At 42.5% G+C, this 27,993-nt stretch overlaps 1 protein-coding gene across 1 annotated transcript; it reads right to left on the bottom strand.

Moving 5' to 3' along the window:
* Window positions 1-27,986, bottom strand: LOC142017943 (coagulation factor XIII B chain-like). The gene is given in 8 exon segments (XM_075003299.1): window positions 1-438; window positions 4,145-4,345; window positions 4,430-4,630; window positions 7,642-7,842; window positions 9,168-9,360; window positions 14,633-14,706; window positions 14,709-14,844; window positions 27,951-27,986. Coding segments are annotated over 8 exon segments (1,251 nt in total). The 3' UTR covers window positions 1-229.
* Between the last annotated feature and the right edge of the window lie 7 nt (window positions 27,987-27,993).

Raw genomic sequence — 27,993 nt, 5'->3', positions numbered from 1 at the left:
TGGTCCAGATCTGGTCAGCTCAGCTTTCAAAAAGGAGCTAAAATATCAGCTTCAGAGAGCAAACAAATTAATGTACATGAGAGTGGAAATCAGTGGCCTCAAGGAGGAATTGGATCATCCACAGAATTTAGATAAGATCTGACACAATGATGCCATTTTATTTTTAAACTGAGAATTCCAGAATAAAATAAAGAAATCTTTCAGTCAGATCATTCTCTGATATTGCAGCTTATTTACCTCTTTTCTTACACTTAGGATATTCCAGTTTCCCTTGAACACACTCTACTCTAAATGCAGAAGATGTTGGATCCCTCACATATCCATTATTACACTCAAGTTCAACCAAGTCTCCACCTTGCACATATATTTTTGTCTTTGAGGTCCATTTCAGATGAATATTGCGTTTTGCCATTTCTTCTGGTGATGTTATACATGGCTCTAGAAACAAAAAAACATAGTTTCAGCACACACATGTGAGTCTCTCACTGATCATTTGACTCACTAATTGTATTGAGACAAACCCAGTGCCTTCATGTTCTACATAGCTAAATAAAGCAGGGCAATATTTTTAGGATACATTTGAAATGCAAATGAGAGATGGTTAGGTTGAGAGAGCAAGAAGATGTTCTAGAGAAGAAGGCTTTCATATTAACTGGAAGCATACTGTGGAAAGGCACAGAGAGGAGACTGAACAGAGAGACAGATGGCCTTAGAATCTATTTTACCATACGTCTACACGTGAAGCCTACTTCGAAGTAGCTTATTTCGATATAGTGACATTGAAATACGCTATTTCGATGAATAACGTCTACACGTCCTCCAGGGCTGGCAACATCAAAATAGGCGCAGCGAGGGAACGTCTACATGCCAAAGTAGCACACATCGAAATAAGGGTGCCAGGCACAGCTGCAGACAGGGTCACAGGGCGGACTCAACAGCAAGCCGCTCCCTTAAAGGGCCCTTACCAGACACAGTTGCACTAAACAACACAAGATCCACAGAGCCGACAACTGGTTGCAGACCCTGTGCATGCAGCATGGATCCCCAGCTGCGGCAGCAGCAGCCAGAAGCCCTGGGCTAAGGGCTGCTACACACGATGACCATAGAGCCCCGCAGGGGCTGGAGAGAGGGCGTCTCTCAACCCCTCAGCTGATGGCCGCCATGGCGGACCCCGCAATTTCGATGTTGCGGGACACACAACGACTACACGGTCCCTACTTCGACGTTGAATGTCGAAGTAGGGCGCTATTCCTATCCCCTCATGGGGTTAGCGGCTTCGACGTCTCGCCGCCTAACGTCGATGTTAACTTCGAAGTAGTGTGCACGTGTAGACACGGCTCATATGGCCTCTTTGTGCCATTCAGCTGACACAAGTGGATCAGAACTCAGGCATAGCAGGCCAAGAGATTAGCATACTTGGAGAAGGCTACCAAAGGCATGGCCAGAAAGCTGACACACTGGCATTCAATCTTCTGGGGTTTGATTAAGAGCATTTAACGGAGCCATTCTAACTGACTGATCACGGCACCACCGTCAACCCCCAGTACTCCTCACAGCCATGAGGAGTAAGAAAAGTGTCTGAGAGAGTTTCTTCCATCAACCTCCCACTGTGGGGGCTGACAGCAAACATTGATTTAAAGAACAATTGCAGCTACTCAATTCTCATAACTGGAGTTGGGTAGTTTACATTCATTTTTTATTCCTTGTGCATATCTGGCCTATTCGATCATGTAAATCTCACAGATGAGTCTCCCTATTGTTGTCCCTCCCCAGCGCTTGGGTGGTTGATAGGGCACAAGTGAAAAGGCACATGACAGACTAGTAGTGAGCTATGAAGCCAGGTCCAGAATACACAGGCCTGCTACATAATCAGTTCATTGTAAATTGAACCCCCACCTCCCCTCACACACATGCATGCACACACACCATTGGGGATCACTGTATCACCATGCACTCCAGCCACCCCTTATTCCTCACTCTGAGCATGAGGAGGTTGGACAAAGGGTGGTGTCGAGAAGACTACGTAGGTTTTATGCCAATTAAAGTTGTCCCTGTGCAAAAACAGAATCACAAGCTGGTCATGCCAGCATCATGATTACACCTACTACTTAAAAGCTATGACTGATATTCCTCATGCTTTTCCATACCCTGTTGAATTGTATTTCACAGCATCTGCCATATTTGAAATCTTTTCTACTTGTAGTATATTTGAATATATCTTTTCACTTCTTTTGAATGCTGTTTCAGATTCTAACTAAGATATATTTTGGCAGAGTATTCTAAATAGCTGTCATGGTATGGACATTTGCCATTTTCCAATATTTTCTTTTTGAAATATCTGCACTGATTTTCTCATAAAGAATGTGAGATTTCCTTCCACATATCTGGTGCAAATCAGGAATAACTTCATTTATTCTGATGGAATTATTCTGATATTACAACAGTGTAGCTGATTTCTGACTTGAGCCATAATATGAAAAATATCACAACTGTATAACTTATGACAATTCTTTTTAGTATCATGGATTATTTGTACCTACCTAAGCAAACTGGCGGGTCTGTCCATTGGCCAGATTCACAGATGACAATTGCGGAACCCTGCATTCTATGAAAATGTTGGCATTTGTATTCCAGTCTTGAACCTGACACATATTCTTCCTTTGGAAAGACCAAGATATCTCCTCCATCAATAACAGGTGGGCGACCACATTTTCCAGCAGCCTCTGAAATTAAGTAGAGATACAAAAATATGTACATCAGTGACTATTTATAATAAATGCCATAAGATCACAAATATTACAAAACAGAAGGCCTACCCTGCAGCCAGAGCCCGAGGAGGAGGAGCAGCACCCTGGGACCCAAGCCCTGCAGGAACCAGAGACAAAGATGGGGTCTGAGGCAAGCAGCGGCACCCTCATCATCACCCTGCAGTTGGTCTCCACCAGACAGGCCATCACCTGTCTTCAGAGCTGGGTGAGGTTCCTCTAGTAAGTACCCAGTGCACCACACACCCTGGGGCATGGAAGGTGGGCACAGATAGGGTGTTCTTCAAGCATCACCAGGCTAGCTCAGGTGGGACCTCATGCTGTGGTACAAGCACATGGAACCACAGGCAAGGTACAGTGTCCCACCTGGTCCCTGCAGGCAGCCCCTAGGCATGGGTGACAGCATGCTACAGACTCAATGGAGGCTGGATGACCCACAGACCCCAGGGCTGTGGCAGGGGGAGCTGCCAGAACCTGCCATGCCTGTAAGGCAGATCGCCAGAAGGGAGCTGGCCTGACCCCAGACATACCAAGAATGGCGGTCCTGGCATGTAGGCATGACAGCAGGCGTGAGGCAGCACCCAGTCCTGTGGACACCACTGTGAGCTCCATGTGTGTGGGGGGCACAGGGGAGGCTGGGAAGGGCCAAGCCTCTCCTGGATCACCTGCCCCCCACCTGGTTTGTGTCTTGAAAACACCTGGTTTTTAACTCCATTTTTTCCATCTCACAGAAAAATAAGACAGAAGATTTTAACTATTGGCTGAATACTCAGGCCAAACGTGGTAAGTCAAAGATAGGCAAATGAAATTGGAATGGAAGATGTCCAGTCACCCAACTTTAGTAAAATGCCTTTGCAGTCTTAGTTGTACTTCACTATTGAAAATAAATACTGTACCATCTGCAAATTTTGCCAAGTCACTGTTCACTTTTTTTTTTTCAGATAGGGTGTTGAACAGCTCTGTCAGGAGCACCATTTCCTTCTCTCAATTCTTGGTAAGATTGGTTCTAGGAGTAAGGGGATTTTGAAGTGTGCAGGATCCTTTCAAAAAGGACCCCATGTAGACAAGCCACACACGATCAAAAGCAGCACTTTCAAAGTGCCACAACTATCACCATATTCATTGCAGCGCCTCATTAGCATATCCTGAAGTGTCTCATCAGCATCTTCCTTTCAAAAGGTGGGGGTGCTAATCTAGACACAGTCTTTGTCTTCCCTATTTAGATTGCAAGTAGTTTAGGTCAGGAAAAAGGATTTTCGGCAAGTTGGTATGGCACCCATCACAATGGTGGTTTTGTAGTTCTTAAACCTGAAGTTCCTCCATAAAAATTAAGAAATATTTTTGGCCCAGTGATTCACCAGATATTGGTGATTGCTTACCTGGTCTCTTGCAATTAGGATATTCCAAATGTCCTTCCACACACTGTACTCTAAATGCAGAAGATGTTGGATTCCTCACATATCCATTTTTACACTCAAATTCAACAAACTCACTGCTTTCTAATTGCATTATTGTTTTTGAGGTCCATTTCAGACCGATATTGTTTTTCTCCATTTCTTCTGGGGAAGTGACGCATAATTCTGGAAAGAGACATGTATAATTGTAGCATGTCCATATGGATGTATAATTGGAAATATAACTGCATTGAGATAGAATCTGTTTACCTACTCTCTTGCAATTAGGATATTCCAATTTCCCTTCCACACACTGGACTCTAAATGCAGAAGATGTTGGATTCCTCACATATCCATTTTTACACTCAAATTCAACAAACTCTCCGCTTTCTAACTGAATTCTTGTTTTTGAGGTCCATCTCAGACCAATATTGTTTTTCTCCATTTCTTCTGGGGCAGTGATGCATAATTCTGGAAAGAGAAATGTAGAATTTTAGTACATGTATATGGACATATCATTTGCAATTTGATCACTAACTACACCGAGACATACCCTGGATCCTAATGATTTATTTAGCCAACAAAAACAGGGAAATATTCTTGCAAAAGATGTGATGAGAAAAGGGAAGATGGGAAGTAAGTGAAAAAGAAGGCTTTTGAAATAACTGGGGTGTCACTATGGGCAGGGGCAGAGAAGAGACAGGGACTAGGTGAATCAATAGTCAGTCAGATCTGATTTAAAAATCTGCCTTTTTGTGTCACTCAGCAAGGCTGCATCTAGATTCAGACTGGCTGCTGGCACCATGATGCAAAAGAAGGTTCATAAAAATGCAAATAGTCACTCATTTGCACATTCACAAAGTTCATTTGCATATTTTCAGCAGACATAGACGTGGTCTTATTGACAAAAACCCCTCTGTTGCCAGCTCCTTATCCCTGAAAAATATCAGAGACAAGGGACTTGGTGACAGAGGGGGGTTTTGCTGGCAGAACTACATCGAAACTGCTTGTTTTCTGCTGAGAGTATGCAAATAACCTGTGTGAATATGGAAGTGAGAAGCCATTTGCAATTTCTTAACCCCTGATTTGGATCATGCTGCCAACAATTGGACTAATGTAAATGGGCCCAAACTTAAGTCATAATCAGCCAATGGATTACTCTACATGTGGAAAGGTGCTTCGTGCTTCATGAGAAGGAACTGAGGGCAATTAGCTCATACAGTGCTAGTTAACATGGGACTGCACAGGATCTACATTTATGCTGAACAGACACGATTATGTGAGCTCTCTGATCAAAGGAGCAAGAGAGGCAAGTGCACGTGTGGTGGAGCCCCGGTTGGGACACTGTTAGGAGAAGAACAAGAGGAACTCCAACTGATGGAAGCTTTCAAAACAACAGTAATCTACACTAGAAGCATCTCTCGAGAGAAGTTAATGTCAGAAAAGATATTCCAACAAAATTTGTGTCAACAGATCCTGTCTACACATGAAAGCGGATCAATTTTTGATCAGCTCATGCCGCAAAAGAGCCCTCGCCCCACCCCAGAACGTCTACACAGCTTTTTTGTTGACAGTTTCTGTCTACAAAATGCTTTTTGTGTGTAAACACACCAGGACTTTCGTCTATGAAACCTCAATTTTGTCTGCAAAACTCTGTAGTGTAGACATAGCTGTAGTGCGTAAAAGAACAATTTGACCACGGTTGGACCCAGATGAGCACAGGGAGACCCCCTACAAGTCATTCTATTTTATAGTTCGGCCTCTCTGCATTATTCAGTCGATACAAGGTGTTGCCTAGGCTTTGAGTTCAAGATAACCAGGACCTGTACTGTGGCCTTGTATTACTCTGACCGGTCCAATAGTAACAGAGAGGGAGCTATCTTAGTCTGTATTCTAACAAAACAAAAAAAGCAGTCATAAAGCACTTTAAAGAGTAACACAATAATTTATTAGGTGAGGACTTTGCTGAGACAGACCCACTCCTTCAGATCTCACTGGTCCAGATCTGATCAGCTCAGCTTTCAAGGGCTATCCCTGGAAATGAGCTAGCCCCTCATGGCAGATGGCACTTAGGCTATTAGCTGTGACCAATGTTCCAAGTACACTGTATGCTTGTGCGGCCACTCCTGAGAGATTCAAAAGACGATGGCTGATTAGCAGGGTGTCCACAGACCGTTAGTTGTTTTGACTGGTAGTGCACACCAAGTGCACATGCCTCAGTGTACATAACAATCTGGACATCGATGGAAAATTATCCACACATGAATGGAAAAATTGGAGGGAATATTGGAAGTGGAGTTAATGGTGCAGTGCCCAGGAAAAGGCAATTCAGAAGCCAAGCCCAGCTGTGTCTCACACAAGCACACCTTCAAGACTATTGTACAGCCCTGGTCCTTAGGCATGGATCAACACAGGAGCTAGGGATAAATTGGTGCAGCTACCTGTGACTGAGTCACAAGCTACCAGAAATCCAGTGAATAGCAAGAGAAGACCTTTGGCCCTGAGGAAAAGAAGTGAGATTATTTTCTGGACAACGTGCAGAATGTGAAGGCAGACTTAGACTTCTGAGCAGAGATGGTTCTGCCCATTGTTTGTTCATTCCGCATTCAGAGAAACAAGACTTGGTGTACATTCTTTGTAATTGAAAAAAGCTGCTTCATAGTAAACCCAACTCTATTCCCAATTTTTCTTCGTAATAAAAAAATCAAGATTGAAGACCCTGAATAATGGCTAACCACTACAGCCAAGATGGGGAACAGCAAAGATGGACAAAGAAGTTCAAACGATCTGAAAATGGAGGTAGAGACTTCAAGATAGAAATTAAAGAAAAAGCTGGTAGTTACCAAAAAAAGGTATGAGACAGGACTTGCCATCTGAGATAAACATTTGTTGGGGCAGGAACAAGAAAGTCTCTAGTGAAGTCTAGTGAAGTCTCTAGTCTTCACAGTGAAGAAAGGCCAGGAAGATAAAGTACGTGACAAGCAAACTGCTCCTCATGGATAGAGGGTTTCACAGGAACTCAAGATCAGGAAAGTTTTCCCGACAAGAATTTTCTTAACAGTGATAAGCTCCAATTAGGACTGAAGGAGCTAAAATATCAGCTTCAGAGGGCAAACAAATTAATGTATATGAGAGTGGAAATCAGCAGCCTCAAGGAGGAATTGGATCATCCACAGAATTTAGGTTAGACAAGAAAATTTACAAAATTATTCTACTTTACTGGTAATATAAAGAGGACCAGATGTCAGAAGGCAATCATATCAATTCAGGTAGTAAAGGGATTGTTTTGCATGATAGCTTCATCTCTTTGACTTTCTCTGTTCTATTTAGATAGCAGGCGATCAGGCACAGGAGCTTTGCTTTTCCACGTGTTTCTCTTGCATCTGACACAATGATGCAATTTTATTTTTAAACTGAGAATTCCAGAATAAAATGAAGAAATCTTTCAGTCAAATGATTCTCCGATATTGTAGCTTACTTACCTCTTCTCTTACACTTAGGATATTCCAGTTTTCCTTGAACACACTCTACTCTAAATGCAGAAGATGTTGGATCCCTCACATATCCATTATTACACTCAAGTTCAACCAAGTCTCCACTTTGCATATAAATTTTTGTTTCTGAGGTCCATTTCAGATGAATATTGCGTTTTGCCATTTCTTCTGGGGATGTTATACATGGCTCTAGAAACAAAAAAACATATTTCAGTGTGTACATGTGACTGTCTCACTGAACATTTGATTCACTAATTTTATTGAGACAGACCCAGTGCCTTCCTGTTTTACACAGCTAAATAAAGCAGGGCAATATTTTTAGGGAACATTTGAAATGAAAACAAGAGATGGTAAGGTTGAGAGAGCAAGAAGATGCTCTAGAGAAGAAGGCTTTCATATTAACTGGAAGAATACTGTGGAAAGGCACAGAGAGGAGACTGAACAGAGAGAGATAGCATTAGAATCTATTTTACCATATAACCTCTTTGTGCCATTCAGCTTATGCAAGTGGATCAGAACCTAGGCATAGCTGGCCAACACATTAGCATACTTGGAGAAGGCTACCAAGAGCACAAACAGAAAGTTGAAACACTGGCAGCCAATCTTCTGGAGCTGATTACGATCACTTAATGGGGCTGGCAGCAAAAACTGGAGTTGTGTATTTTATATTCATTTTTTATTCCTTGTACATATCTGGCCTATTCGATCATGTACATTCACTTATCTGTCTCCCTATTGTCGTCCCTCTCCAACTTTGGGTAGTTGATACAGCACAAGAGAAAAGGCACATGACAGACTAGTCATGAGCTGTGAAGGCAGGTCCAGAATACACAGGCCTGTGACATGATCAGTTCCTTGTAAATTCAACCCCCGCCCCCCACCACCACCACACGCACACACACACCATTGGGGATCGCTGTATCACCATCTATTCCAGCCACTCCTTACCCCTCACTCTAAGCATGAGGAGGTTGGACGAAGGGTGGTGTTGAGCTGACTACGTAGGTTTTCTGCCAATTACAGTTGTCCCTGTGCAAAAACAGATTCACCTGCTGGTCATGCCAGCATCCCGACTACATCTAGTACTTAAAAACTATGACTGATATTCCTCATGCTTTTCCATATCCTGTTGAATTGTATTTCACAGCATCTGCCGTATTTGAAATCTTTTCTACTCGTAGTATATTTGAATATATCTTTTCACTTCTTTTGAATGCTGTTTCAGATTCTAAGATATATTTTGGCAGAGTATTCTAAATACCTATCGTGGTGTGGACGCTTGCCATTTTCTAATCTTTTCGTTTTGGAATATCTACACTAATTTCCCAATAAAGAACATGAGATTTCCTTGCACATATCTGGTGCAAATCAGGAATAACTTCATTTACGTTGTTGGAATTACTCTGGTACTACATCAGTGTAATTGATTTCTGACTTGAGCCATAATATGAAAAATATCACAACTTTATAACTTATGACAATTCTTTTTAGTATCATGGATTATTTGTACCTACCTAAGCAAACTGGCGGGTCTGTCCATTGGCCAGACTCACAGATGACAATTGCGGAACCCTGCATTCTACGAAAACGTTGGCATTTGTATTCCAGTCTTGAACCTGATACATATTCTGCCTTTGGAAAGACCAAGATATCTCCTCCATCAATAACGGGTGGGCGACCACATTTTCCCACAGCCTCTGAAATTAAGTATCGATATAAAAATATGCACATCAGTGACTATTTATATTATATGCTATAAGATCACAAATGTTACAGAAGAGTGCTTTCATTGTGCTGTGTTTGACCAGAAAACATCGCAAGGAAAAGTGAAAAAGCATTCTATTCATATTGGAATTGACCAGAAAATGCTGTGTTATAGCTTTAAAGTTGACACTGCATTATACTTCTCATTAACAACTAACGGTAGAAACCAATGGTAAGACTTTCTCTAGACCTGATTCTGGGTTGCTTTTGAAATTAGTTAATTCTTTGGGTCAGTCATCCCTGCCTGACTAATATCACCATTGTGCCTTGAGCAATGACTAGCATGGAAACAGATGGTAAGAGGCCTTGACCCAACTGCTGCTTCATGGGTAGAACTGAAAAGTGCCTCCATGGGCAGCACCTACTTTCTCCATGACCATCTTTCCATGCATGGTATTGGATGCACGCTGCATTTACCCCATAGTGTTGTGAACTTTGGAATTATCGTGGTATCTGCTTATTGAAAGACTGAGGGTAAAATAACGATAAGAGAACACAGGCTAAAGAAAAGTTTGGATAAGCGAAGGAGTGAAATCTGAGACAAAGAATAACAATAAAGATGTAAATGAGTGTGAATTGAACAAGAAAGACATACCAAAGTAAAGGACAGCTACTAAAAAAAATGTGGCTCTCAAAATTCAGGATTCTGTGTTTGTATTAAGAGTTCTCATTTTTCCACTGACAATAATGCTTTACTAGATTTAGAAATGTACTGTTTACATGTTTTTCCTGAAGTTGTAGAAGGTTCAGTCATTACTAAGATTTTTGTAAACTTGTACACGTCTAAATTATTATTACATAACTGAGTTATTTTATTTTCTCTAGAACATGCATGTCAACCCTTTTGCATACAACTGCCATTAAGATGTTGTACCTCTGAATGCTATATTTTATTTAAAATTGCACTAAATGAATATAAACATGTTATCTTTATGAGGAAAAGGCCAGAAAGCTTCACTCAGTTGCAGTGCTTCCAGAAGGACAAAATGAATCAAAAATAACTTCAATCTGTTTTCACAATGGCTGCCACCACCAAATATGCATATATTAAAAATGAGACACATGGCACAAGGAAGCAAAAAGTGGGGCATGGGATCATATCAAAAATCCCATAATGAGTTAAACTACAGCTTTTTAATGATTAACATCTCTTGAATATCCTGGAAATGGAGGATGAAAAGCAGCCGTAAAGTCAGAAGAAAAGCTGTCATAGGGCCAGAAAGCCATGAATTTTCTACACAACCTAATGCTCCTTAGTTAAGATGAAAAAGTCGGATACTAAGTATGTGATTAGGCTACCTTGGCTGCATCAGCCCAGAATTTTAGGAAAGAGCTGTATGCCTGTAGCAGTTTCCTCACCGCTTCCAGAATTTCCTGTCCTCCCAGAAAGAGAAAGAACAAAGTCTCTGGACAGCCTTTCAGTCCAGTAGCAACAGTCCCATTCAGGAATGGCTAGGCAGACTGAGGCGGACATCAGCATCTTGGTTATCGTACATAAGACAATTTCCATGGAAGGAGAGAACAGGAAAGCTTCAGTCAACTGGGAACACGTTAATGATGAATTGCATGAAGGACAAAAGGAACTAAAACATCAGCTTCAGTGGAATATCAAAGGGATGTAGACCACACCAGAAATCTGCAGCCCAGGTGAGAAATTGTATTCCTGAAAGGATTTGAGTAAGACCAGATATTTGAGACTCTTTTTACCACATTTATAGCCCACGGAGATGAGAAAGTGATTGCCATTAGTTAAATAATACCCTGCTCACTTTGTTCATGAGCTATATCATTTTTGTCTTGTCCATTGAGATCACAAGCTAGCTGCTGCAAGAACCAGGATTTCCCATGTGTTTCTACAGTAACTCTCTCAAAAATGTAGAAAAATCCTCCTCTGAGGTGATTTATATGTCCCTGTCCATGGGCTGTGGTGTTTGTGTGACTGTCCTGCATCCTGACCAAATAGCCTTAAAACTAAGCATTTAAATTTATAAAATCTGCTTTGATAGCAGTGGTGACATGTTTCCCTATCAGACCGCATTAAAATTAAATAAACAGCAGAAAAAATTTACCTCAGAAAATGGGTTTAATTTACTGTACAGGTATAGGTCTATTTAAGTGTATAGGTGTAACCGTTAGGTGGTGTCAGTTGGTATTAATATTCATTAGGTTATAAATATTCACGAGGTTAAGATTTAAAATTCTTTAATCTGATAGGTTAGCTTAGAATGCTCATGAATAGGCAATGAGCAACTGCGTCCTGGTTGCCGGGGCGACGCAGGAGCGGACGTGACACGTACAGGTGTCCAACCAGATCCGCCCTGGCTCCATAAATTCCGGAGCGCAGCCCCCTTCCAGTCAGTCCGTCGTCGACCTCGGGAGGAAGCGGACCGAAGAAGACATCAAAAAGGACTGAGTTTAGAGCTGGACTTTGGCCGTAGCTGAAGATCACTGGCGGAAGAGCCGAAGCTGACCGGCGTGTCAGTCGTCGCTCGCTAGTCGCCGTAGGCCAGAGAAGACCAGAAGAGAAGATCAGAAGAGCTCCAGCATATAAAGAGCTGAAATCATTTGAAAGGCTCCGGTGCTTTTATCCGGAGGGTTCACCCGGCAGACTGCGCCGCCTAAACAACGGTGCCCTGCACGGGAGAACCACAGCAGCGACCCTGCCCTTCCAGTCACCGACCCAAGCCTAGGCCGGTGACTGACAACCAAGGTCGTTCTAAAATCCAGGAGGTTTTTTGTGTACCAAGCCGGTCTTTTTCCTCCTGGTCTTCCTTCCTCCTCCTTTTTCTTTCCTGTCTGGCCTATCCGCGGCAGCCGTAAAAGCGCGCCGTGAGCGTCATACCTTCCCAGCCTCTGAAGAGACCTGCGGGCCCGGCCCCCGGACGCCACAGTGGGAGAAAGGAGGTATTTACCATCTAAAGGTCCTATACCAGCATGAGCAACTGGATGTGTCTATTCTATTGCCTATGTTGTGTATTTGCATGTTGTTACTTATGTTAATATGGATGTAGGTTTAGTCTTTTTCTTGTTATGTTTACTGTTTCTAATTGCAGTTCTTAAGTTTACAGTGTATTACTGTTGCTTTGTACTTAGAGAATCCGAGTATACAGTACTGGTTTAGGCAGTGGACTGGGACTGCCCCAGATTCCACAGTTTGCGTCTTAAATTTTGTAACCCCCGCTTTCTAGTCTACTATTGAAAAGCACAGGAGGCCAATCTTATTGGCCTAGCCTAAAACTATCGCATGCATATAGAAGATTAGATAGGATTATTAATATTGTTATAGATATCAGAGCTATAAGCTCCCCCCTATTTAGGAGGGTAGAGCGGCCAGGGATAACCCAATAAAGGCAAAACCCTGGTATTCTTTGTAACCCTTTTGGGTAATTTAGAGGGAATAACCTCTTTGTAGGCAAACCCCGCATAAATTGGGCTCTCCCCTGTTTGGCCAGCAGGGCAACCCATTTAAATAAAGGGAATAAGCTTAGCTTAGCATAGGTAAATTTCCCTACTTAGTAAAATCTGCTCCCCAAGGTAGTTTGGCCAAGGGTTGAGCGACCTGGCGAACCTTAGGAAGAGCCAGGAATAAATAAATAAATAAAATATATAGCTCTGTATTAATCATTTCCATTTTTACAGCACGCGAAGAAGAATAGCATGGTCGCCCCGAAGTGCACAGTAAGTAATAGAAGGGGCTAGATAGTATTGCTTTGGTTATGTTGTTCCATTGCTTGAGGGCTATTAGCCTAATAGGCATTAAAATCCTGTGCTAGGACTAGAAAGGCGAGGGCTAATTTAGATTTGTAATTGTTAGGTTAGTTTCAGTGATAAGCCATACCTTCTATTTCCTTAAATAAATCCCTGTTGACTTTTTTAAACTTTAATAACTTGTCTGTCGTTCTTCCTTGGGCAAACACATAGCTTGCAGTGGCACTAGTCACACACCCTGAAAACCCCGTTGCGACTAGATCCACCGTGTACAACGAGCAGGGTCACGGGGTAAAATCCTGGGAGCATTGGGAAAGGCTTGTTTGTGGCATAGCCTGGTGCTCTGGTGTGGTTGACTTGGTTTAGCTATCACCTTAATTTATTCATACGTCACTCACATCCTCGATAAAAAACATTCTTTTTTAAATCCCAGACTTTTCAATAACATCTAACAAATATTTTAGTCAGATGGCTCCCCCATAACGTATTTTCCCTTCTTAACATTGTAATCTAAATGCAGGGCTCAGTTATAACAAAATTCTATAAAGTGCTCAGCAGTCGAAACAATTCTATCTATACCTTTCCATCTTTTTTCCAGAGTGTTTTTCCTCATAACTTCTGGGAACGCTGCACTTCTCTTGAAAAACTAATGAAAGATTATTTAATATGTTGGAAATTTGTTTAGTCCTATAGAATTTGCTTTATTATATGAGCATGTTATGGTTATTGAACTCATGTTCCTTGATGACTGATTTTAAAATATGTTGCTGAACGTATTCTGAAACACTACACCATAAGATTTCATTGTAATTTTAGAGTGGTGGTGCCTCACTGTTGCCTTCGGACACTGATCTAGTCAACCCTTCAGCATGTATGTATGTTTAATCATGTTCCAATTAACTCTGAAGCAGTGGTTAGAAGCAGTACTTGTGTCAGAAAGTGCTGAATAGAAAATCTGCATTCACAAGACATCTCATCAAATTTCTATGGATTTTTTTCCCCTTTCACCCTCAATGGCTTGAGTTAATAAAGGAAATCCTGGCCAGCCTTTTAGCTTGAGGTTTCAATGAATATCTAGGCTCTTACATACCTAATTCAGTTCATTATTATATATTTATAATATTTCATTAATATGTCTATGAGATTTAATGGATCTTTAACTATACTATTATGTGACACTGAATTAGAAGGAAATGCTGTGTATTCATACTGAATAGCATTGAATGTTGTCCCATAACTATGCCTAGACACATACTGCTTTCTGAAACTTATTTTTAAAGTCACTTCCATCAGGCTTCTAAATCAGCATTCAGAATTTGTCATTTTACGTTTCTTCCATGTGCTAAGAAAACTGAATTAAATAAGGTGAATGTTAAATTGTTTGGTCTATTTACATATGCAGGCTTTTTGGCTATGCAAATATAGTACAGGGGAAAATTGAACAGACACTTACGAAGCCATGTAACTTGTGCAGTCACCATGATCCTTTTCATGCCACAAAGATAATTTTATATGCACCCTGTGTCCATTTTCCTAAGTGAAATGTGATAGTTATGGATCCTGTCATTCCATGAAAACAGTGTATTTCACTGAAGAAGCTGCTGCATATATTGGCAGCTGGTCAGAACTAATGTCTCCATTTTGAATAGAAGGTGCACACGGAGATGGGGTGGTGTTAGCCGGTGGCCGGGTAATGTACGGTGAGGTACCAACTATGCCCTTGTTATCATCCGAGTTTAAAACTGCGAGAGCAGGGAGCTCGTCGCTGCAAGCAGCCAAAACAGGGTGATGGATTCCCCTGGGTCCTAAACAACCCAGGTTTTTCCTGTTAGAGCAGGGAGCTCCTAGAACTCTCACCTATGGCCAGGCTGTGGTAACCAAACAGTTAAAGTTCTTTTTGTTATGCTGGCTGTGTTGCAGTGACAAAAGGGTTAACAGCAGTCAGGCTTAGATCTTAACTAGTTACAAGTTTATTTAAGCTACAGTTATAAGCGTGCGGTTACAAAAGGCTATTGTCTACTTCTTATATGCTAGCAAAGTACAGGTGTTAACAAGTTACGTTACAATCCAATACAAAGATATCTGTTACCATCTAACACAATGATATCTTGATACAATGAAGTCTAGTTACAGAGCTCTAATTCTTTAGCTGTGCACAAAAAAAGGAGACCTAGCATAGGTATATCTTACCCTCTCTGAGTCTCTCGATACCAGCGTAGCCAAGCCAGATCGGTCACTCAATTCTGCGGAAAGACGAATACGAGGTAGGGCGTCCCCACTTGCGAACCTCGGGAGGCAATCACCCGACCCGACCAGCAGGTAGTTGGTGGAATGCACTCAAAGTTAGAGTTCTGCTGGGCCCACCTTTTATAACCCTTTTTGGTTACGTATTCTCTTTCTTATCTAAGGTGCCAGATCATACTGGTCTGTCTTTGTGACGCCAGTTTGTTACAAGGGCAATTCTTACTTAATTTGCACTTGTAGGACAGGAGATAAGCAATTTAGGAGTACAGGACATTCCTTTTGTGTGGGCGGGGACTGCCTCTTCTGGGATGGTATGTGTGTGTGTGTATCAAATCCATCAATGCCAGCTGGGGTGATTTCCTGAGGGCCCCCCCCCCCAGTTGACAGTTTGGCCTGTTAGCCTTTTATCTGTACTTTCTGCTTCTCAGGGTCACGATAAGCTAGCACATCTGGGCCTCAATGAGGGCATCAAAGACTGTGCTGTCAGCAGCCGTATCCGTGCCCTGTGTGCTCCTCAGTGGGGGGGGGGCAGCGAGCAAGCTGGCTTGTAAGGGGGAGACTTTGTCTGGCTACAGGTGGGGAGTGGGTGCACCTTCCTAACACATCTAAAATAAACACAGAGCACTGAGATACACAATAATTGTAATATATTATCATATTAGGTACTCAGAGTAAAAATGCTAATATCACTGTTCCCTGCCCCAACAACAGCTGTAAAATTCGAACCTTCGAGAAACTAAAAGCCCAATCTTGCTATATTTTAAAATTCATATTTCGCTTGCATCAGATTTTTCTTCTCATCCAGGTCTCAGTTCCTGATTTCAGTTAGTTACTGTAAATATAATGTGGAAAGAAGGGTTGTGGGTTAGAATATTGAAAGTACTTTTTATGGGTTGTGTTGAACTCCATATATGGAGTTATATTGAACTCCATGATCTAGAAAAGCTCAGGCATGTTGACGCATCTTAATTAGACTGTTTCTATACACTCTGTAGGAGGCTGGATAAGAAGGTAGAGGAGCACTTATGTTCATCTGGAGCATTTTCCAGTACCAGGTGTAGTAGTGGTTATTGTGATATAAGCATTTCTTCACATAAATAAATTTAATTTAAATTAATTTAATTACATTTAATTTAATATCATACTCTGGACAAGCCTAGGGAAAAGTCTAGCACAACTCAATATTTGTGTTTCTCATCTGGTATCCTTGTTACACGTTATGCTCTAAATTTGGACCTGGCATACTGAAATGTTTTTCATGAACTAACTTAACTTCTCACCTGTCTCAGTCAACTCCAATTAAACACTAGCGGCCATATCCTTAGCCCTTGTTAAGGTCCTCTTGCACCACTGGAGTGATCCAAAAGAACGTTTACACTAACTCTAACTGGGATTGGTGAAGATTCAGTGGTTGTCAGTCCTGGAACCAATGGGATAGGGCTATAATTCACAGCATTCCCCCAGATCTTAATGAATAGAACATTTCCTATTTGACTTCATCAGTCAGCGCAACTTAAAACAGCCCTTATGCTGCTTTTAGTTAACCATGTGTTTCCCCTCTTCCCCACTATCAACTTGTGGCCCCACTTCAGGAGAGAGAGAAAGGTATCTGAATACCCTTCAGTCTGCTCAGCCCCACTAAGCATTGGCTGAGAAAGTTTTCAACTTATACAGTATTTTATTTCTTAGTCTAAATATTTGTTTTCCTTGATAGATTCTTCTAAAGAACTTTACTGAGAACTTTAACAAGCAAAGAATTTCTACCTTTTGCTCCCACTAACCCACTGTCTTGCCAACTCTTTCTACAGATCATAAATGAATGGAGAAGCAACTCTGCTAGATTCATAGGGTCTACTGCACCTTTGAACTTTGTATTTGCAAGCAAGCTCATTTGACCTTAAATGCATCTAGTCTGACTTCTCCATCAGAAGCTATTTTTTTCCAATATATGCTGCACTTTTACTAGTTTTAGCAATTTTACATTAGGGCAATAAATGTGGCTATTCTACTCTGATCTAGTCAACATTTCTTTCCCCGACAACTAAAGCAATGAAGCCCTCTTAAATGAAGACAAGGTAATTTACTTCACAAGTGCTTTCTGTGCAATGCACACTTTTGATAGTGATATTTTTTCAGTCTTTCGCAAATAGAAAACCATGAAATTCTTCTCTTTTTTGTTTGTTCATTTTTCTCCCAGACCAAAATATCCAAGGCATTGTAATTTAATTACTCCTTATTTGTGACAAAGTATTGCCATTTGATGCGAAGAAACAGACAAAGGTGGTATCTGCCCTCCCCACCACTACACACACACACATCTTGTTAAATCTTAGCTTGATCTCTCATCATTACAGACTGATTTAAACCTGCAACATGAGGTTGTATATTATTTCCAATTATTTTACTCTTCTTAATTATTATATTATTGAAAAAGCCATATCAATTTTGAATCCTTTTTGGATTCTTGCTGACTTCTTGGCCTCAGTCACTTCCTATGGCAATGAGTTCCTGTGTGTGTGGTGAAAAAGTATTTGCTTTTATTAGTTTCGAATTTTATGTCTTGAAATGTCAGGCAATGTTCACTATATGTTGAATTTCAAGGAAATACCTTTCGCAACAAGAAGTTCAGTAGATTTTGAACTGTCATGAGAAATAATTAGATTTCTAAAAGCAAAATCTCTGCATTTCAAAGTTCAAAATATTGGTACTACATAATGTGACAACAAAAATTATATTTGAATGATTTACTTTTACCTACTGCCAGTTATACTTAGTGTTAGAAACACTGAAAAGAAAACCATGGGATTTGATGTACAAAAGATCATCTTACCCTCACAAATTGGAGTTTCTGTCCAGTTTCCATTGATGCAGAAGGATTCATTTTGCCCCTTCATTAAGTAAAACTTTTGGCTTTTGTACTGTACAAAAGAGCCTGAAAGAAGCCTCTTTTTGGGTGTGTCTATGCTAGGAACTAACTTCGAAGTTAACTTTGAAGTGAGGCACTCCATTGAAGTAGCTAGCAGAGAGTCTACGCACATTTTCCCTTACTTTGAAGGGAGACCAACTTCAAAGTCCTTATTCCATTCCTGAGAATGGAGTAGTTCCCTACTTCGATGTTTAACTTCAAAGTAGGGTGTGTGTATATGCTCTCCTTTGAAGTTGCTTACTTCAAAGTTGTACTTTGAAGTAAGCAACTTCTAAATTATTTTTGTAGTGTAGACGGAGCCTTTGGGAAATAGTATCATATCTCCATTACCAACAGGAGGTGAATGTCCAAATATCACAACCCTCCCCAACCGAATCTGAATAAAACCACTAAATACTTGAAAACAATACCGTCTAATGTAAACTCGTTGATTTAAGCATTTATAATGAGCTTATCATGGCAGAATCTACTTCAGTCTTGTAAATTAAGATTAAACATGCTCTTTCAATATAGTTCTACTAATAGCTACATAATAGCTACATGTGGCTTGTTTTATATGATTTTGAAAGTTGATTTTAGATGTACTGAGAGTCTAGAGGTCAATTCACCAGTGTTCCCAACTACAGTTTGCTTAGTCTTTTAGAAAAAGAAATCCCTTAATTATACTGGATCCAACACCCACAAATGCTAGAAGATCTAGCTCCAGTGAAAGAAAAATCCTGAGGTCTGCTGAAATGTTAACCAATTCGATTATGACAAAGGTATTCAAAGATGCCTAGAAGATGAAGGAGAATTAGTATTAATTGCAATGTGTACTGCGCATCTACATTCTTCGGGGATTTCAGCACTTTCAAACAACATAATTATTTTTTTAAATCACGTAGTCTTCAAATGCATGAATCACTCACCTAAGCAACTAATCAATGATGTTGTAGTTATCTTTGTTCTTCCTTACTTGTATTTTTCACACACCCCCATGTGTTGCTCCTCTTATTATAAGGCCTGTCTAGAACCCTTGCCCACTGGGGTAATCTCTACTCAGAACTGCTCCACACGCTTGATTCTTACTGAGGAATTAATGCTAATATACAAAATAATTATTTGAGCCAAGGAAATTTTAAACAACTGATAACACAGGGTGCTTGCATCCTGCAGATCTAAGTGGACACTGTATATGGAATTCAGTTATCCAGATATGCATGCCCAAAGAAGCGTACATCTTCCAAAAGGTTTTAAAGTACTCAGCTGTTCAATTATTGTGGATTATCTGAGCAAAACCACCCTGTCCCACATTAACAGTTATGTGTCAAGTGATCCCTTTAGTGTATGAAAGATACTAATTGCTTGCAACCCTCCACATCTCTTGGAAAGTCAGCCTTCTCTGGGCTATTTCTATGGTAAAGAATTCAACAAGTCTAGAGTTAAAAATTAAAATGTACCCTTCTCCATAGAGCTCAAACCACTATTTATTGGTGTCTTTAAGGCAGCTCTCCCCATATTTACTTTATATCAGGCCCATACCCCATAACTTCTACAATCAGCATAATATTACAAAATTTACCTTAGTAAATTTACCTTAGTAAACTTCGCCGGCTGTCAAGATTCCAGTGATAATACACAGAGAACTACTAGGAACATACTTTGGCACTCTGAATCCCTCTGAAACTTTTTCAGCAATGCACTACACTTTCTTTCATTAGACACATGGAAATAGTCTCTAGAACAATACAGAAGTAAGGCTTTCTAACTAACCTTCCTTTTCTCTATCACTCTCCTCTATTTGTCACCAATTCCTCTATTCACCATGGTCTGTGAGTCACTGTGTTACCTGGTAAACTGGGAATGAGGATCCTGATTCTTTAATTCATTCATTAATTACCTTGTCCAGAAGCATAGGATGTCCACAGTATCTGGATGATGATACATCTCAGCAAATTCATCTTCATGCTGGATAAAATACACTTAGCACTTTTAATGCCTGATATGGAGTTCTGCTGTTCTCTGGCTCCTATCCTCAGCAAATGAAGACTGACCTTTCTTTCTAGCCTCTCCTGTTAACTCTCCCCTGCCTTCTCTTGCAACATCAAATTCCAGAGATAACAGATGCAAACTCGACAGAAACACAGTACAAGTTGTACGCATGTTAAGAAGGGCTCTCATTATATAAAGGTCTCCCTTCACATGATTTTCCAACTGTTTAACCAACCCATTCTTTTGCACATAATTTTTGATTAACTGGGTCACACATACACCCACAATGAAGACTGTAGGATTTTTATGGCACACGTACATGGCCTCTTGTCCTCTTCCCTTCTCAAATGAAGCACCATGAGGAGGCAGCTTGGCTGGCAGGTGCAGCGAACAGAACACAGAGGTTATAGCTATGCTAGACGTTTACTGTGGGTTGATCTATTCATCAAGCCTGGAACAAACATTTGGGTGGTGTTTACAATAACCTTTATATTTGTGTCACTTATATAAACTGGCTGCCAGTTGGGCTGTGGTGAGAGGAGCTCCGGAAGCCTGAGAGATCCCATTGCAGTGGAAGTTAATATTGTGTGAGGTTTACTGTTTATTAGTCATTGATCAGGACACACAGGACTTTGATTTTTGGCATGAGGAAGAGCTTATTTCTGTAAATCTCATTGCGAAAGAAATTCCTGGCAACCAGTAAAATCTGTTAGTACTATTCATATGTACTGACTTGAAGTTCTCTGATGCTAGTATATGTCCATGTCCTTTAGCCCCTTGGGGAGTGTATTTGATTTAGCAATAAACAACCACACAAATATTCATTACATGAACATTCTTCTCATGACACTTTAAATATAGGCTAGGAGGCAGTATATTTGCAAAAATATAGAATTATGGAAATACACAGCAAAAATATTAGGCGGTATTTCATCACAGTACACTTTACATGAATAAACTAGAGTCAAAAACAAGAACTCAAGCTCTGAAGTAAAAAATGCATATCTTAATACTGAAGTTGAAACCAAAATATAAAAAATCCTTATCCAGAACAATAATGTACTTGGCTAGGGTACCACCGGGACTGGCAGAGCATGAATTTGAAAGCATATCAGGGTAACTGAATGTGAGTGCAGCTAAGAAGGGCTTGGAGCTAACGACCATGAATGGTGACAGGGGGCACAGTAAGGCATAGGAACCTAGAAATCACCTGGCCAAAGGTACTTAATTTCTTAATTCCTCAGTATTTACTTTACTGATATCATAGCCCTTTGCTACTTTCCACCTCTGTGATGGGGTATGGAAGGGGGTCATGCCTTCAACATAACATGCTTCCTCTTAACCTACTCTATTCCTCTGATCAGGGGCCGAGAACATGCATTGTGATCCTTTTAGTGATGTAAATCTTGGTGTCTCAGAAAAGACTGCTGGGCAGGACTCCACCCAGTGCAGTTGTCTTTATGCCTGGTGGTGGAATACAACAGGTGGGAAAAATGTAATTCTGTGGGAGCACAGCCAAAATCGAAACACAGCTAATAGGAAGGAATAGTGAGCCTTGTCTATTATTTCCTCAACCTAATGGCCTCGAGTTAGTTTCTTCCTGGCCCCCTCCTGTAAGTAAAATGGATGATTCCCAAAGAGGAGGAGGAGGTAGATCTTGATATTTCAAGGAGCTCTGCAGCACGAGATCAAAACCACTGAATCAAGGTTGTGGTGAAGAATGAAAGGAAAACAAAAAGATGTCTCTGTGCCTTAGAGGTTGTGTTGATCTTTTTCAGATGTAATAATAAGAGGAAGCGTATCACTGTCTCGCATAATTCTGAGGCCTACATATTACTTTGTTGGTGTGTCTGGCATTTATATCGCAAAGTGACTTAAAATGGCCCTTGAGTCCTATCAAGCATCAAAGGCTTCATTTTTGTTCTTATTTAAGAGGTGGCAGTGTTTGAAGGATGGATTCATGACTGGACCTAGTGGCCAGAACAGGAGCTGGGGATATATGCGGGGGTAAATCTGGTTTCAGCATAAGAAAGTCAGAGTGTGAGAAAAGCAAGAGGGTAAACCCGATGTCAGAAGGAAGGCATGCTCAGATTAGCAGAAGATCTCCAGCAAGTACTAGAAACAGATGGAAGCAATCCAAAGCAGGGAGACCCTAGCTACACAGAGTACCTCCTGTTCCTGCATTTGGCCTGTACAGAGATAGCTAACAATCCCTGTGCATCCAGTCAGGCATGGCAGCTGGGGCAAAAGGTGGAATTACCCTGGGGCCCCAAATTTAGCTGCAGCAGTGGCTGGAGCTCTGGGCCTCTTTGAAATCCCATAGCAATGTTGCTTTACTGCTCTGTGCAGCCGTACGGGGGTGGGAGGCAGTGCTGCAGTCAAAGCCATGCTAAAGGGCTGAAAGCCCTAGGACCCACCCCTTCTGCCTTTGGCACTGCCCCTTCTGGGGGCACAGAGCCAAGCCTCACTCCTACCTTGCCCAGGGCCTGCAGTGGCTATCAGTCCTGCTGGTCACAGTTCACATTTAACACATAGGCATGTCTGCCTATCAGGAGATACGTGTGACAGTTGTGTTGCTACCTCTCTGCTCCTGCAGCAGGCTGTCCAAGCAACAACAACAACAACAACAACAACCACCAAGCAAAATCCTGACACCAGTTCTACTTCAGGACATCATGTGCAGCCCAAAGCAACTGGCACTTTGATAAGCACATCTTAAAGTTGGCTGACAAACAGGTTGAACTTCTTCTTTGTTCCATGGCTCCAGTCTGGATGGTACTGCTACATAGTTTGCTCAAGCACAGCTGCAGTCACCAATGCTTCTTGTCTTGGGATGACTGTAAAAATATTTATGCCACTTGATGGTGACTTGTTAGCATCAATCCACCTTTTTGAGGTGGCACCACAGAAGCAGACGTTGCCACAGGTCCCTTGCTGGTTTCAACAAGCCTTCATTCATTTGCCTAAGCTGTCTTCTGAGTACTGAGCATTGCATGATGCCTAGTTTGCATATCTTCTCCAGCATCCTCCACTGGAATTTCCAGGTAAGCCAATATACATTAGGGAGTCATCCCATCCATAGGACGAGGTGGGGTGGCTGCCCTTGACCCTGCACTTTTGGGGACCCCACAGTGGCCACTTCTACTTTCCAGAATGGAGGAACAGGGAGTTACTGGAGGCTGAGGGCCGCACTCAGAGAGGCAGCAGGTATCACCCCCACGCTAACTCACCATGTGGACAGCAGGCACTCAGCAGCCCACTCTGCCCTCTGACCCACTACTGGCCTGCTTCTGCATCCCACTTCTTCATGTAGGCAGGAAGTGGAGTTCCTTGGCACCAGAGTTCACCACTTTCTGCCACTGTGGAGAAGCTTGGTGCAGTGGGCCAGGAGAGCGGCATGGTGTAATGCTGCTCCACCTCCTGCCACCCATGTGGTGAGTAGCAATGAGCTGATGAGGCCCTGAGCAGAGCATATGACCAGGTGTCCACAGGAAATGGGAGCCCATAGGCCCAATCAAGTGGAATGGGTCCCCCATTTTGTAATTTCGGGATATGGCCTGTACAGTGTAGATAAGAACCTGCCAAAAAAGAAGTGCTCCAGCAGCTCTTGTTGCCTCAACTGTATCAGAGGGAGGTCATGTGGCTTGCCCATGTCATTCCCCTGGCAGGACACCTTGGAAGGGAAAAGACTCAGATCCTGTCCCGCTTCTTTTGGCCCAGGAGCCCAGGGAGGAGGCAGACTTCTGTGCCTCCTGCCCAGAGTGCCAGCTCACGGCAACTCAGGTGGTGGAGAAAGCCCCACTAATTTGTCTCCTCCTGCTCATGAGTATACCATTGTAGTGGACATAGTTGGCCCACTGGGGAAGAGAGCAGCTGGGTATTGGTTCATCCTCCTCATAGTTGACTATGCAACGCAGCACCCCAAAGCCATGCTGTTACATTCCATGAGTACCAAGTGGTGTCTGAGCTCATGAACATCTCTGCTCAAGTCTGAGTCCCTCAGCAAATCCTAACAGATCAGAGGACAAACTTTATGTCCAAAACAATGCAGCAATTCTGACAGTTATTAAAAATTAAGATACTCTGATCCTCTGTCTAACACTCTGGGCTGATGAGGAGCTGATCTGGGACCCCCACAGCTAAGAGGCGGCATGCCCCTGGTTATGCCTGCCTGGACAGGAGCCTCCAGGACTGTGGCCACCCTGCCCAGACCACGAAGCAGGTCTGGGCCAAGGTTAAAGAGCGGTGGCATGGGCATGCCAGCACATGTGATGCAGCCCTGACACCAGGGCAGCTCCTGTGACCTGCCCCTCTCATAAGGAACTGCACAGCTTGCTGCAGGCCAAGGACAGCTTCTCTTCCACCAACCCTGTGGACACTGTAGAGGACGCTAGCCCACTGCCCCTGGAGCCAGAGCCACAGCTGGAGAGGGACCAACATGGGACCATGCCACAGGCAGAGCTAATGTTGCACCTGCAGTTCACAGAGGGCATCTTGGTGATCATCTTGGTTTTGGCTTCATCAAGCCAGGCCTCACTGGATCTCTTCAGGGACTCATCCAGTAAATACACCACACAATGCACACCCCAGGCTCTGGGGAGGGCTGCCTGCCATGGCTCCAAGCAGGCCAGCTGCAGGGGTCCTGGCCCAACCCCAGACACACCCTGGAGAGTGCGCCCCTGGCATACAGACATATCTGAAGATTCCAGTCAGCATGCATCCCCTGCATACAGCACATGGGCTGCATGGTTGGGGAGTATGCAGGGAGGGCCAGGCTGCACCTGTCTCACTCACCACATGAGCCAGGACCCCTCTGTGGCTGGACATCCACCCTGGGCTGCAAGCCCATCATGTGAGGCAGTGGTGGTGGCTGCAGTGGTCAGCCTGGTAGCTGAGACACCAAGGGGTCCCCCTGAGGCGGGGTCCATCATGCAGGGGCACAGGCCTGCACTCCTGGGACAGGCCATTCCATGGCCTGGGAGTGAGGGTTGCTACTCACCGTGGGGTGATGGGCAGGGTTTTGGGGGCTGTGCTGTGGAAAAGACTCAATGTCTCCCCCAGTCTCTTTACAGCTGTACCATCTGAGTGCTGGTCCAGACCCCACTATGCTGCCAGAGCTAGCCAGCCCCATCCTGGTACCAGAGCCAGCCAGCTTGAGAGCAGCACCCTAGAGGGATAGCACCACACCTCCTGTGAGCACACACACCTGCCCTCTGGTGGCAAAATGACCTGCTGAAGCAGCAGCTGTGGGAGGGCAGCAAGTGGAGACAGGATCAGGCATGGGCATTGAACCAGTTGTTGGCAAGTATAGACCCCATCACCATCAGGGAGGCCAGGGTGACCCAGGGGCCAAGAGCCATAATCACCTGCCCTCTACAATGTGGAGCGTAGGAAAGCAGATTGCAAGGAGGTCTACTCTGGAAAGAATGGGAGTTTGTACAATACTGTAGGGTCCCGCACAGATTCAACTCACTTTAATATAAAAACGCTTTTGCTGAGTCCACCTTCATAGAAACATCCTTCTGATCTTCAACACTCTCTTCTCTTGCATCAGCTTCAGTGTCTCGTGCATAATCCACTTCTTATTGATCTTCTCATCTTCTGGAACAGTCTGCTCAATTGCCTTTTCCATTGCTGTGGCTATCTTTCTAAGTGCCCGCATTCCTAATCTTCTCTTCGAGTGCTGATACATATGCATGACCTATTTCTTCCTAACCTAGCCTCGCCACATCTCTTCTTAAATTACGTCTTCAACTTTCACTTGAGTTTCATTTTGGTCTTTGCGATCACTAGACTCTGGTCTGAGTCTAAATCCACTCCTAAGAAAGTTCAGCACTGCAGTACTAATGTTACCCATCTTCTTCTTATCCAGATCATATCTATTATGTTCCTGGGCTTCCCATCATTCAATTGCCATGTCCACTTCCTACAGTCCTTTTGTTGGAATCTAATGTTGCAAATCACCACTTCATGCTCCATAGCAGACTCTAGCAGTTTCTTGCCTCATTAGTTTCTTTCTCCATATCCAAACCTTCCCATGACTCTCTCCCAACCTTTGTTGTCTGTTCTGACCTTCAAATTCCAATCTCCTCCTATGATCAACACATTTCCCTTCAGTATTTCCTTCAGTGTCTTTGTCAAGTCTTTAGAGAATAGCTCATTCTTTTCCTCCATACGTTCTGGTGTGGGTGCATACACCTGAACGACCAAGTTGTTGAACAGTTTTGCTTTGAATCTCGCTACCATTGTTCTTGCACTCACCAGTTTGTATCCTAGCAATGCTCCTCTAGATCTTTTGTGAAGAAGGAATCCGACTCCTGCCTCATGCTTCCTTTCGTTCTCTGACCAAACGACTTTGCAACCACACAGTTCTCCTGATGCCATCCAATGCATCTCTGCCAGTCCAAGCACATCACAGTAGCTTCTCTCCATCTCCTTTTGAAGCAAGTCTAACTTTCCAGTCCCCCACAGTGTTCAAACATTGCACATTCCAATTGATAGCATATGTGTCAGTTGTAATTTTCTTTCAGTATTTAACTTACCAGCACAACCCTGATTGCTCAATTGGTTCCATGGAGTTTGTTTATCTGGGTGACGTTCAAGCTGGCACCTTTTATCAATTAGTCTTATTGCCATCAGATTTCATTTGTATTGTTGTTTCATGATCAGCACTTCATCACTCATATGACCAACACTCCTCCTTTATTCAGGATTGGGACTGACATGGAACCCCTAGAGGCTTCTTGGCTTCTGATGTTTCAGTGTTCCTGATGACTGATAATAGACATCTATGGGAGTTTGGAGAACTGCAAAGCATTAAGAGGTCAACCTCTGTACCCCAGACATTGTCTTGCTTCATTTGGCTTTGGATCAATTACTTCTTCACAGCAAGACCAACCAAGGCTTCAAAATCATCTTGATAGTCAAACGATTTCATTACATCATCACAGCAGCCCTGACTACAGTGAAGTAATCTTCAGACAATGCAGAATGAGGGACTTATTTTGTCCGGATGTTGGATCTTACCAGTATTTCATCTCCTCTCTTTTTTTCTGCATTTTCCTATGAAATAAATGAAAATGATGAAGAGTGTGAACAGTCATTTTTATGCATTTTATGTTTTTCTTTGTGTGTGTGTGGTTTTTTTTTTTTTTTGCTTTTGCTTATGTTTTATGGCTTAAAACCCTGCTGCCTAACTTTAGGATTCTCGCCGAACAGGCATGACGAACTTTATAGTGAAAGCTACCCAGGCACTTCTGGCTATGTAGTGATTTGTGCCTGGGTAAGATGCCCTATATGGTGCCATATGTCATCAGTCGTAAGGAACTGTATAGTTCAGCTTACATGTAGTGTCTTACCATTTGGAAGGATCTCGCCCTTTTGGGAGGGGTGGATCCTGATTAACAAGTTGAAGTAATGACAGGAACAGAAAGCAACTGTAACAGTGATAATTACAAATAAATAAAGCTGGTTTTAAAATGTAAGTGGTCAACTGTTCAGAAATGCCCATTCTTCTGCCATTGGTGGTAGAATGAACATTTCATACCTTCAATGGCTTTTCCTATGCACCCATTGCATATTCTATTCCTGACTTCAGTTTTCAGGCAGTGCACACGATATAGTAAGTTACTCAACTTTAGTTATTCTCACCCAGGTGAAAGTCAATAAATTTAACATATGTTACCTTGCTGAAGAGCACCGTGTCGTGATTGCTGCCCATTTAGTGC

Source organism: Carettochelys insculpta, chromosome 9 (genome assembly GCF_033958435.1).
Source record: "Carettochelys insculpta isolate YL-2023 chromosome 9, ASM3395843v1, whole genome shotgun sequence".
In the NCBI taxonomy this organism is placed as follows: Eukaryota; Metazoa; Chordata; order Testudines; family Carettochelyidae; genus Carettochelys; species Carettochelys insculpta.
Note: the sequence above shows the minus strand (reverse complement) of the source record. Positions and strands in the feature narration are given on the sequence as shown.